Consider the following 12,677-nt stretch of genomic DNA (forward strand, 5'->3'; position numbering starts at 1 on the left):
AAATAACTAATCATAATTTGATTAATATTAGTTAGTATATGATCAACTCTAATTGTGTTTTTGTGCATGGTTAATTTTGTGATCAAGATTTTAATGACACTTTTGATGGCAACTAACCAATAATTAGCTTCATTTTTCTGACTGATTCAATTTTTATTCGTCAGTCAAACCAACTATGAAAAACAATGTAAAGATGAAATATACAGAATGATAAATGAGAATTCGTGTTGCGTAGTTACCCCCATTGTAGGGATGTCTCCGTCGAAATTTATGGTAGTTTATGAACACAGCCAGACAACATGTTAACCATAACAAAGCAAATTGTTTAGCAAAAAACTGCTAAGCACAAACCTGGAACTAATACAAACCTTCATGTACTTGGGCAAGCATTATGTTAGCAATCTGCATATTTCTGCTCTGCTGCTATCGTACACTGTCACAAGAATTGTCTTCGGAAGTCATATCATTGCTCAAGCAATCCCTTCCTGATTTAGATTCAGACCTGCTAAACAAGAAACAAAACCGCTTGATTATATTTATAAACGAACGTATAACATATAACTCTCATCCCACATTGATTGCTTTGTCATACGTTGTCTGTCGAACAAATTGTCCCTTCACGCGAGGCCGCTGTTCTGCCAATCTTTTCCTGCTTTGATATCGGACCTGAACATAGGACGAATACCAAAAGTTCAAGCATATATTTCACTTGCAGTGTATAACTTATGAAAACAAGCACATAAAATTTGGCTAATGCATCCTTGCCATATTAGTAATATGGCTGAAAGCTCACAGTAAAAGTGAATTAAATAGCCAATAGGGCAACTATACCAACAGAACTAACAGTATGTTGAGAAAATTAGTTACCCTTTTCTCAAAACATCTTTCTTTCCTCTTTTGTCGGAACTTGGACAAGGCAGCCTCTCTTTGCATAACCCTATGATCATCTACTGCACTCCCACTCATATTCCCACTCATGCCACCAGCTCCATTATTCCCAGCTGCTGTATTGTCACTTTCTATGTTTGTCAATCCAGTATTCAAGCCAGTGCTGCTTCCGTCTTGCCCATTACTGCCATGGTTACTCCCTGAGGCACTTCCATTCATGCTGTATTTTCCAGCTTTGGCTTCAGGTGGCCCTCCAACCACATTTGATGATCCACATGGCACAGCTGTTGATTTACTATTCACCGCAACATCATCAAGATCCTGCAATGATTGATGCTGCTGCTGTATGTTGTGCACATGATGGTGATAATGGTGGTGGTGATGGTGGTGCTGGACTTGAATCTGTTGGTGGGTATCTCTAAACTGTGGATGAGCCTTCTTAACACCCACATGCTCTTCTTTAGCAGTTATTACCTGCTCAGTATGATTATGACTATTCTGGGCAGGCTGGAACGCAGGGGACTGAAATGATTTAAACGCTGATGTGGACTCCGACTTGTCGTTAAACGCTTCTGGCTTAGGAGTGACATTTTTGGCTGTGGAGGCCATGTCATTGTTGTTGCTACTACCATTAGACTGCTGATTGAGAACCGTACCACTTAAATGAAACGGGATATTGTGTGTAGTCTCCATCTTCATTACAACGGAGCTATTATCAAGTGGAGAACAACTCCCGACATTACCTGTGGGACCCTGGGCCAGCAAAGTAATTGAGGTTAGGGCCTGGCACGCCTCCACTGGTGTCTTCTAGCATGACTTCATTTTTACTAATTCATTAGTACTCTGCTTTGTAAGTAAGGTTTCTTAGCTCATCTGTAGCTAGTTCTTACTAAACTGCAGTATACTTTATTAATTACTCAATGATATCTCAAATTAGTCTGGTTATCAGCAGCTGTGCCAATCACTCCATGCCACATTATAATAGGACTGCTGCCAGATTTTATTTCTTATTTTTTATTTTTTTATTTTTTTATTTTTTTGTGAAAGATGACTTATTTACTCAAGTAAACATCATTATGTGATACGAGTATAAAAGAAATGAGTAATTTGAGGAAAATCTTTTACTGAACTTTCTGTTAAGTAATGATGAAGTGTTTCAAGAATGGAGAGATATGTCCCCTTCAGCGTTGGGGGTTCATGTGGTTGTTGGGTGCAAGTCAGATAGGTATCAGGAGGAATAGGAGAAACATGAAAAAAAAAATTGTGAGAATAAAAGTTTATCATCTAAAGGATTGCTGACACTATACCTGATTAGCAGAAGAGCCAGTATTGTACCTGCAACAATAAAGTATATGAAAGTCAGTTCATAAAAAGAGAAACATTTGCAATTTTAATCTAGCAAAAATCTTACTTAGAAAATGCTGATAAATCTGAATGCCGTAAAACATTGCGGTCATCATTTGCAGAAGTTCCACTTTCACCAACTCCTCTAAGCCCTTTCAAAGATAATTCAAGAGATGGCAACTCTTCATCACAGCATGGTCTATCTTTGAGTTGAAGAACATCACGACCATTTGAAGCTCCAAACTTTTTGCTTTCTACATGTGGATTGACAGAATTCGCATCTGTACCAGACATTCTTGGAGTTTTATCCCTCACATTGGCCCATACATTTTCACGAGTGTGCTCCATCTTTCCATTCTCAACTGGCTTACAATACACTTCGGTACTTTTGTTTTGCCTGTTGCTTGTAGGGCAGGGTGTTGAATTCTCACATTGATAATCCTGCCGCGAATTAGGAGTGATACACACTCTCATCTCCAAGTCTTTGCCCATTGCAACATCTTAAAAGAGAAATAAAATAAAGTATTATTTTTTATCTTTTGCAGGAAATAATTGCCAAGCAGATTATTGATCTGAGCAAATAATAGGGAGAGAATATCGAAGCAACCTTTTTTATCATCCTTCTCTTGGCATTCTTTTGCATCAGTGACATGCACCCATCTATTGCCAAATGTTTCTGGCTTTGTATGGATCACTTGCGCACAAGTGCTATCAGGAGCATCAGTTATTTGATATTCAGGCGACATCGGTCGAGGACTGTCAAAGTCAACTGCCCTTTTTGTCCACGAACTCTGCAAAATATTATAATTGAAATGAATAAAGATTTTGTCAGCATTCAGATTGTTTGGCTCTTCATACACATCAGGTTTTAATTTCTGCGCATTGATAACATATAGAGAAGAAAGAACTCCAAATTCATAAACTGACACCCAAACTTGTCAATAAACATCTATATTGGTCGCCTTGTATTTAAATATCAATCGAGACCTTGTAAATTTGATGATCTCTCTCTTAATCTTGTAAATTTGATAACTTTCAGAAACCAAATTTTGGGGCAAATCTTCCACCAACACATATATTCAATGATGCAGAGTTTCTAAAAGGACAAAGAAATGGCAAAGCTCCATTCAGTCAAACAGCTAACAATTTAGGGTTAAGGATTTCCAACCAAATAGCTGAGAACCAAATGGTAGCTCCTTAAGAATAGAGTGGGTGAATTTAAAGACCAAGACCTTGCTCCTATTTCTACGAAATGTGGGGTTCCAACCGATTAAATGCACATATTGGGAATTTTATTGAAGTTCAACAGTTGCCAAAAGACCATATCCATCAGTACATTCTTATCATGTTGTACTGGAAATCTGCAAATGGATTATGTGTTTATACTTCTCAACAGAACACACGAAATTTAGCTAATGGCAGAAGTAGTTCAATGAATGAGGATAAATCAAAAACGGAAAACTTGTAAACATGATGAACTGATTACAAAAAACATGCATTGCATAGACTGCCTTTCTTCTTGTTCCAAACTCCAATGTTGCTACTAATTCACACCTGATATGAACAACTTAAATTACCATTGCAAGACCACCTACAATATCATAAAGGAGGGTTCAGTTAAATGTTCTCTACAAGCACTATATTCCTTGTCCATGAAAAGAGTTTCCAATAACAAGCTTAGCATCTTGCTCTTAGATTTGGCTGCCTAATTCCAACAAGTGTTATGCTTCTACCTTCAGTCAAAATGACTCAGCAAGATACAGGATTGCAAGAACATGGTTTTCACTTTCAGATTTCACCTGTTCAAAGAACTGGTCAATAGAGAGGGTCAGGAACCAGATATTCAACTAGGGTCCAACCAAGGCTGGACTATTCTGAAAAAAGTCGGTGGAGGTATGGAATATTCTATCATTGCTTTGTTTAATAAAGCAGCTTTTGTTTTGGCACGGCCAATAGATGAATGAAAGCATATTTCATCTCATGATAAAAGTGAATTGAGTAAAAAGAAAATAAATAAGAAAACAAGCAACCATAGAATAGAATGCACCAGGAAAATAGAATCCAAAAGCAAACTCAATTTAATTATTCGCTTAAAGCACTGTTTAGCCCATGACCTATCTGAAATGCCGTGTGACCTATCCTAATTTATGAAATGTCACCCAATTCAGATGTCAACTTAACATGTCCGTCAAGTCCTGCCACGTGGACATACACATGGCACAGTCTTCGAATTGTTTTGTCACATGGACTAAATATGTAATTAGTTAAAACATTAAATAAAAAAATAAAAAAGAACCCCTAAACCTAACAAACCAGACCGTGAAATGCAATCAAAGTAAACCTTTCCTCCCCAAATCGCAACACTAGTTTACTGACATTTTGTTTATCATATAACATACGATAACTCAGCCAATGAAAACAAGATCTATCAGTTCAGCACATACTCACTGATAAACTACTTTACTATATACACGATAAATCCAAGATCTATTGATTTCTTAAGTAAATGGTCAGTCAATACTAAAGTTTTTAATTACTTGAGAAACTGAGAAATCAATGGACTGCAGCTAATTATGAAGGAATGGGCAGGAGAACTTGAAGCCAATATCCCATCTGTGGGATACCAAAAAAGAGAATTAATATTGGAGAAAAAAGAGAAAGAAGAATTGATTGAAGCTCATAATCTGCTGCAATTTTCTCCCCAAGGGCAATATCAGAATACACAACACAGATTCCTGAATTACACTAATCAGTTAACTGATTGATTACTACACACAACCACCACCATTAACAACAGAGCATGCATCTACACCAAACTATGATTCAGTAAATAACAATAATAATAATGTGGATTATTCGTCTACACCAAAATCTTGATCAGCCTGCAGGCTAGTGTTGCGGTTTGGGGAGGAAAGGTTTACTTTAGGGATTGATTTTCACGGTCTGATCTGTTAGGTTTAAGGGTTTTTTTTTCCTAAACTAGTTACATATTTAGTCCATGTGACCAAAAAAAGAGATTGAAGACATGCCATGTGTACTGTCCATGTGTCAAAAATCGTACCAGATGGCAGGACTTAAAGGATCTGTTAAGTTTCCATCCAAATTGGTAGACATTTCAAAACAACATTTTGAATAGGTCAAAGGCCAAATAGTGCTTTAAGACTTCAATTATTTGAAAACTTTAAAAGCACGTCTCACTGAATTAGTTCAAAATACTAATAACGACTGATTACTAAATCAAAGAGTTTCATTATCTAGCTTCAATTATTAAAATAAAGATATCGATCCTGATTTTTCTAAAAATTCCAATAATTCCATGATATGGTGTCTATAATCATAAAAATTATGTATTTCATAGAAGTTTGATTGAACAAATTAAGTAAATGTCAGTACACATGTTGTAAAAGGTTTAGAAGGAGAAGTTATATTACTGATGAGAGTAGTTAAGTGGGCTGCAATAGTGTTGGAAATGAGTGAGATCCCAACCACTAACTCTCACTGCACGTATCAATTTTCTAGTAGCAATGGTTGTTTCTAGGATATAAGTAGCAATTACCCTTCTAAAATTGCTAGGATTTCGGCAAAATTTTGAAACTTGGGCTCCATTTCTAGAACTTCAAATGCATTTTCTATCCTTTGCCTTTTCTTTCATCTCCCATTCATTTATCCTCATCTCAACTCTTTTTCCATCTCTTTCTTTCCCACGTGCTATTAATACTATTAGCACATAAATTACATGGGAATCTCAGGCCTTTAAACCAATTTCTTCTGCTCTATTAATTTGCTAGATGATGTCTCAATTGATCAACAAACAAAAAGATGGGATTTGTTGTGGTTATGTATAAAGATAATAGTAGTTCTTATTATTTTCCTTCGTTCGTATGTGCTTGTGAAAAAAAGATAAGTGTCAAGAGAGATGAACAAAGAAGCCACAGGATGACCCATGGCCAAGTCAATTGGAATACAGGTTTTTTCGTGGGCCATTTTCAATCCACTTTATCTGGATGACTGTACCAGCCTGGGTTTTCCAGTCTAACGGACCATGTCATTCTAGTTTTAACATCGTTGCCCAATGGTGATGCTGGATATTAGATGATTAACATAATAAAGTTAAATATTTGAATTTCTGAGGTTAATGCTCAAAATTTCCAAAAACTACAGTCGAAGATGGGGACGCATAAAATGTAATCCTTCTACTACCTATGAATATAATTAAAATTAAGCAGGAGGCAATTTGTTAAAATTTCAACCAGGAATCTGACAACTGACAAGGTAAATTGGCTCAACAGGTACAGACTCAAAAACTGTCAATGGTGTTGTCTTCAGAAAGGCTCAAGTAAATGAAGGACAATATCCATGTAGCTCATCCATGCGCATGGAGGAAAAACCAAATGACAGCATATTATAAGCAACAAAGAATAAGAAACATAGAGCCTAACCCCATTGCTTACACAAATTGAATGACGATTCAGATATCCATAAAAAAGATTCTGATGGTAGACTTTATCATGTAATTAATTCAGTGGTCCAATCGAGATGTCAACACAACAGTATCATCATTATAACCTAGTTGTTAACAAAGATAGCAGAATAAAGTCCAAGCTTCATATAACTAGAGAAGAGATAAATAGGTTTGCACTGGTCAAAAAAATGAAGGACAGGCTTGTTTCTACTTTCCACTCTCTGTTTGGTTTGAGGGTTAATGGGGGGGTTAATAAAGTATGGTAAGGTAAGTGTAGGTTTGTTTTCATGGTAATTGGTGGGTTTTGATAGTAAATCAGTGGGTTTTATCTTTATGTATAGATTTTCTAACACTCCAAATTGGACTCTCTTCATGGTAATGTTATCTTACCTTACATTACTCTGATATCACCCAAACAAAGGGAGTCAACCAGAAAATCTATGATAGTTACTGTACAGCAACAGTGAGCTTAAATACCAAAACATTACATATAGCCTTAAATTGATCTAGGGTAACAAGGAAGTAGATACCCGAAGCATTTGTTGAGTTAGGTTTAAAGAACCATTTTTGCATTTACCCAAGTAAGAAAAAAAGGCAGGTAGATTAATTAGATTATCCTTTTAAAAGTCAGGAGAAAAATGAAAGTTTTCATTGTGATACATAAATCTTCATCTAATCTAGGATGTTTCTTCTGGGATTTGTACACATCATCAGTTTAGGAGTCAAGATTTTCAATTTTCAAACAGAAGCCAAATACTTTGCACTTTGCAGCATTCCAGTTAATGTATACACAGACTTGCAAACTCTACCTACTCATCAGGGAACCCTAGACTTAAGCTTGCTGATATAACCTATGTCGTGAGACATGAGATTTGTTATCCCTTTTGTCAGCTAGCAAACAATTCCTTCCAAAAGTAGCATTTCTTTCTTTCATTCAAACTTAATCCACCTACCGATGCATTACATCAGAGGAACCTAAAGGAAAGCCCAACCAATCCCTACAGCCATAAAAATAGGTCGCCCTTTCTTTTTCCCCAATTGCTTAATCCTTGAAAAACTATACAGAACATTTACCACCATTACCAAGATCGTGTTACAACATTCATTCAATCTCACCTTGTTGCTTTATATGAAGCAACACTTTTTTCAATGATTTCCATGTTAAAAATGAAATATACAAGTTCCAATCAACAAAAAGAAGCCTTTAACTTGGAAGGGGCAGTAGCAGGAAAATCTATTATACGGAAAAATTCAGAAGAAGTCAACAAACACAAATCAATTTTTATTAAGTTTTTTAACCTTAAATTGCAACATCAAAAAAGGTATTCAGACTTTAAGTTAGTAGGGAACTATTATTTGAACAAAACAAATAACAATGCAATATGTCATTCAGAAACTGTATCGTCAATACCTGAGTGCCACTCCCATTATCACTTCCATCCCGATTACTTGGGCCGTTGCTCCCATTATCACCAAGCTCATCACTGCTGTCAGAATTATTTTCAGACTCCTTATTACATTTTGTCTTGACAGATTTTTTAGTTTGTGTCCCACTTTCACTCCCACTACCACTAGACTGAGAAAGGACGAGAAATTTATACTTCAGGAGAAACTTTCACTACTCATCGTTCAGAGTCAGATGAATTAATAATAATTGAAGAAACATAAAAAGAAAAAATATGCACTAGGACAAGGTTTCAGTAAAGCCATAGTTAAGTCACAATAACTTGAAGGTACTCCTATGGAAGGATGTCACCTTTTAGCAAAATTGTAGTTCGAATTCTAGGAAGGTCCAATACTTAAGCCTTACATTACATCCAATCCAAGGGAGTATGAAGTATTGTGTTCAATAGAAAAAATGAACTATATAAATATCCACACTAATTCGCATGTTTTTGTCTCATCTGAAGGACAAATGTTAAGGAACTCACACTGTGGCATCTCCTCCAGATGTGCTGCCAAAGGTTTTTAAGTTCATTCTTCCGAATAGGTTTCACCAAAAAATCTACTGCACCTTTTGACAGACACTTAAAGACTATACCCATAGAATCATGGGATGACATCACTGCAATCACAACTCATTAAGTGCGAGTGTCAATGAATCAAATCAAAACTCTGAGAAATTATAATACAATTCACAGAATCCAAGATAGAAGCAAAGCAGAGAAGTACTTACTTATAACTGGAATAATCTTGAGAGTTTTGTGGCTCATAATCTTGCATAGAAGGCCAATTCCAGATAAGATAGGCAGGATTACCTCTGTTAGGACCAGATCAATATGGCTATTCAGGTCTTCCAGAATCTTCCATGCTTGAAGACCATTTGCAACAGCAGTAACTGTGCACATGAGAATCAGAAAATAAGAAGCATAGCGCATACGAAAAATTGAAGAAGTACAGCACATATTTCCAACGGGTTCGTATAAAAACTGTAGAGTCAAAAATAGGAAAAAATTTCCTCTGCTGTTACAGTTATGAAGTCGCAAAGGCACCCTACACAGGAAGCCTACTCCAAAAGCAAGGGGAAGTATATATCGGTCACTTGGAAATCACAAAAATAAACAGTTCATCACAATTTCAAAAAGAAAAAGGTTACATAGCATATCAAACAGAAGTAGATTAATAATAAAATGATTTACAGATAAACAACAAAGAATGACAATCTGAAACTTATCTCTTTTCCACATAAAGACTTAAATAAAATATAAAAACGAGATTTGTTTTGTATGATATATAAAAAAGATAAGAAATAACATATTAAAAAACAGCTTCTTAGAAATTAATGGAAGATAACAACAATTAGAACTATAAATGTTATACACGTATAAGCATATAGCTCAATCTAAACTTTAGTTTTTGGTCTAAAATTTTCAGGAGAAAATAGCAACTGATTGTAATCACTGTTATTAGAATCTTATGATTCGATTTCTATTTCGATCCGGATCTATGTGGCAAATCTAAATTATAATAGAATCTTACAATTCGCGATTTGAATCATACGATTCGATTTGATGTATGATTCGATTCAGCTCTATTTTGAGCCGAATCTTCATCACAGTTCATCAAAAACTTCAACAACACAACTACTAAACTCATCTCCTCTAGTACGATTCTCATTTATCAAGTTATCAACTTAAACTGGTTTCGTTCCATCATTATCAAGTTGACAACAAGGCAAAAAAAATAACAGAGTCAGAAACTCAATCTCTCCATCTCCACTAAGTTACTAAACAGAGTACAATTTGTGAATTAGGTGCTGTTGGATAAAACTGAAAATTAAGTGCTCAAAAAATAAGTACTTATTCAATATTTTAAGTGCTGAAGGTACTAAATGATGTGACTGTTTGATAAATACTAAAAATAAGTACTGACTACAAAAATATTAATTGATAGTATTTAACTTAAAATGGTAAGTTAAATATCTTGAATTATCAAAATAAGTGATTTTTAACTTAATTGACTAATTTAAGTGGTGAAGAAATCACCCTTATCAAACACAATTAAATTAAATAAGTGCTTAATATTTTAATTTAAGTAAAAAAATGAGTTATCAAACATGGCCTTAGTTTTAATAGGATTGCATTTGCATTAAATTTGAATTTTAAGTACTTCGTTGATATGATTTCTTTTTTTACATTAAAATTACATTTCTAGACTAATATTTGATAATATTTTAAGTTCAACATGGTAATATTTTACTTTCTATAATATTACAAATTTGAACCAAATCTTACTATTCGATTCACGAGTCACTATTCACAAAATAAGGATTTCGATTCACGAGTCGAATCTCGATTTGACAACTATGATTGTAATATATACAAAGAGTTAAAAGTGAAGTATGATTAAAATTGAAGGGATTTCAAAGACCTTTGCTAGAAGAAACACAGAAAATTAACCTTCATAGCTGCAGTTCCGTAGTAGAGCACTGACAACATGTCGAGTTGAATCATCATTTTCCACAAGAAGAACTTTCAGAGACCTAGTAGGGAGAAATCTCTCCCAGCTTATGACAGAATTATGAGATTGTTGTTGTGGTACCTGGATCCCATCATGGATCTGAACTGCTCCTCCAGGTCCATTGCTCACATGTGCAGGTGTGTCACCGATCCTAGTTTCATCTTCCTCAGATGAGCCCAGACCTTGTCTATCACCCATTATTCCATTCTTATATTCCTCTCAGAGAAGATATGGTTCTCCGCATCCACTAACGATCTCTTGCCCACACCACTGTCGGTCATCGCAACAGCAATCATCAAACCATTTCAGAAGAACCATAGGCAGAAGTATACAAGATTGAACAGATATAATATTTTTTCTAGTTCATTACAACACAAAATATTGCAGTCCCTGAAGTCAAACTCTATAAACAGTAGTGATAATCCAAGCAATAGTATCCCAGTGTACATAATGTTTCAGCCAAGAAATGGATCAAGTAAAATATGCAATATGAGAAGACTCATCAAAGAGCAAATAATGCCCCCAACAAATGTAAATCCATTAAAAGCAACTGAAACTGTAAACTCAATCCACACTCAGCCTAACTCTAGAAAATTTATACGGAAGTTTGAATCTATAATGAGGAGAAAAGAAGAAGATTTAAATATACGCCAGGAAAGAAAATTAAATTTCAACTACTGCAAGTATACATTTCAACACAATTGAAGACAGGCACATCATTGTTGCAAGTCACTACCATATGGAAACACTATTAAATTTCATATATCAAAGTCAATTGCAAACTAAAAAGCTGTAAAGCTATTTCAGACTTGGTATACCAGCTAGAAGAGTCAAAACCCTTACGGAAAACAAAAGAATGCAACTGAAAATGGCAAAGGTTGAACTGCATTTATGCACTATATCAGTAGGGAAAAAAATCTCAACAGAACCTTGATTTCCAATATTATAGCAGCTAAGAAAAGGAAGAGATGACCAAAAAATAAATAAATAAATAACTATCTCATTTAGACCTAAAAATGTTCAATTGCATGTAAAAGAAACCAAGTCAAACTAGATCTAATCGCCTATGACGCCTCTAAATCCAAAAAGAATCTACTCAGCAGCAAATAGAACAGAGCTATATCTTTCTTTGACATAAACCAAAACCAAATAATGTTAATTTCCTATCCTTTGTGGAATTTTCTCAGCAAGCAAGCAACACAAATTTATGCATTAATTTAACTTCCTTGAACAAATAAATGAACATAACGAAACATAGTGTGGATATGAGTAGATGATACCTTAAAGGACAGCCAGAAGGTGAGATAATCTCTATTGCTCCATTGTTTCAGCATGAAGCAAATTGAAAGCAAATAAATAAAATAAAGCAATCTTCGTTCCAAATGAAGGTATACATGAAGATCAAATTTCATAAAAGTATAAAAATTACGATTTAGAAATCAGGAAGAAAATGATTTCGGCACTGGTGGTTAGTTTTGATTTGAGAAAATGGTTGCAGCAACAAAGCATGGGTTGAGCGATAAAAGAAAATGGGTAAGAAAGCAAAATGAATTCGAGATAGCGTTGAGGCGAGCGAGTTTTTAGAGAGAGAGAGAGAGAGAAAGACGCAAGATATTATTTGAGGATTGATGACGTGTAACAAGTGGAGGTCCAGACGGGCTGCTATATCCACGTGGAGGTGGGGCACTTCCAGTTGAGTTCCAGAGGCATAGATTATTATCCTACGTGGACAATATCAAAAGCTTGGAGTTCGTGAATTAAGCTCCGTATCTTAGGCGTTCCTCTAGATCTATGGACGCACACGTGGCTAATTGTTGATGTAGCTAAAGGTTGAGTTCCATACGGTGTCGTTTCATCTTCATCTTAAATAGTATACCATTTTTCTGACCATCATATCCCTCCTCTTTATTTTATCTTTTTTTCAACCTTATCCAATGTTATTTTAATATTTTTAGGAAATGAGATATTTCATTATTTAACGTTTGTTGGAAGCAAGTGGAAAAACAAATTTGGAAAAAGCAAA

The 12,677-nt window shown here is 35.1% G+C and overlaps 1 protein-coding gene across 1 annotated transcript; it reads right to left on the reverse strand.

Moving 5' to 3' along the window:
- Window positions 1–201: 201 nt before the first annotated feature.
- Window positions 202–10,965, reverse strand: LOC136222676 (two-component response regulator-like APRR3). Its single transcript, XM_066010407.1, is given in 11 exon segments — window positions 202–502; window positions 593–666; window positions 868–1,641; window positions 2,196–2,223; window positions 2,300–2,732; window positions 2,840–3,023; window positions 8,106–8,270; window positions 8,626–8,759; window positions 8,871–9,032; window positions 10,594–10,872; window positions 10,875–10,965. Coding segments are annotated over 11 exon segments (2,388 nt in total). The 5' UTR covers window positions 10,951–10,965; the 3' UTR covers window positions 202–423.
- Between the last annotated feature and the right edge of the window lie 1,712 nt (window positions 10,966–12,677).

The sequence above is a fragment of the Euphorbia lathyris genome, chromosome 3, assembly GCF_963576675.1.
Source record: "Euphorbia lathyris chromosome 3, ddEupLath1.1, whole genome shotgun sequence".
NCBI classification, from domain to species: domain Eukaryota; kingdom Viridiplantae; phylum Streptophyta; class Magnoliopsida; order Malpighiales; family Euphorbiaceae; genus Euphorbia; species Euphorbia lathyris.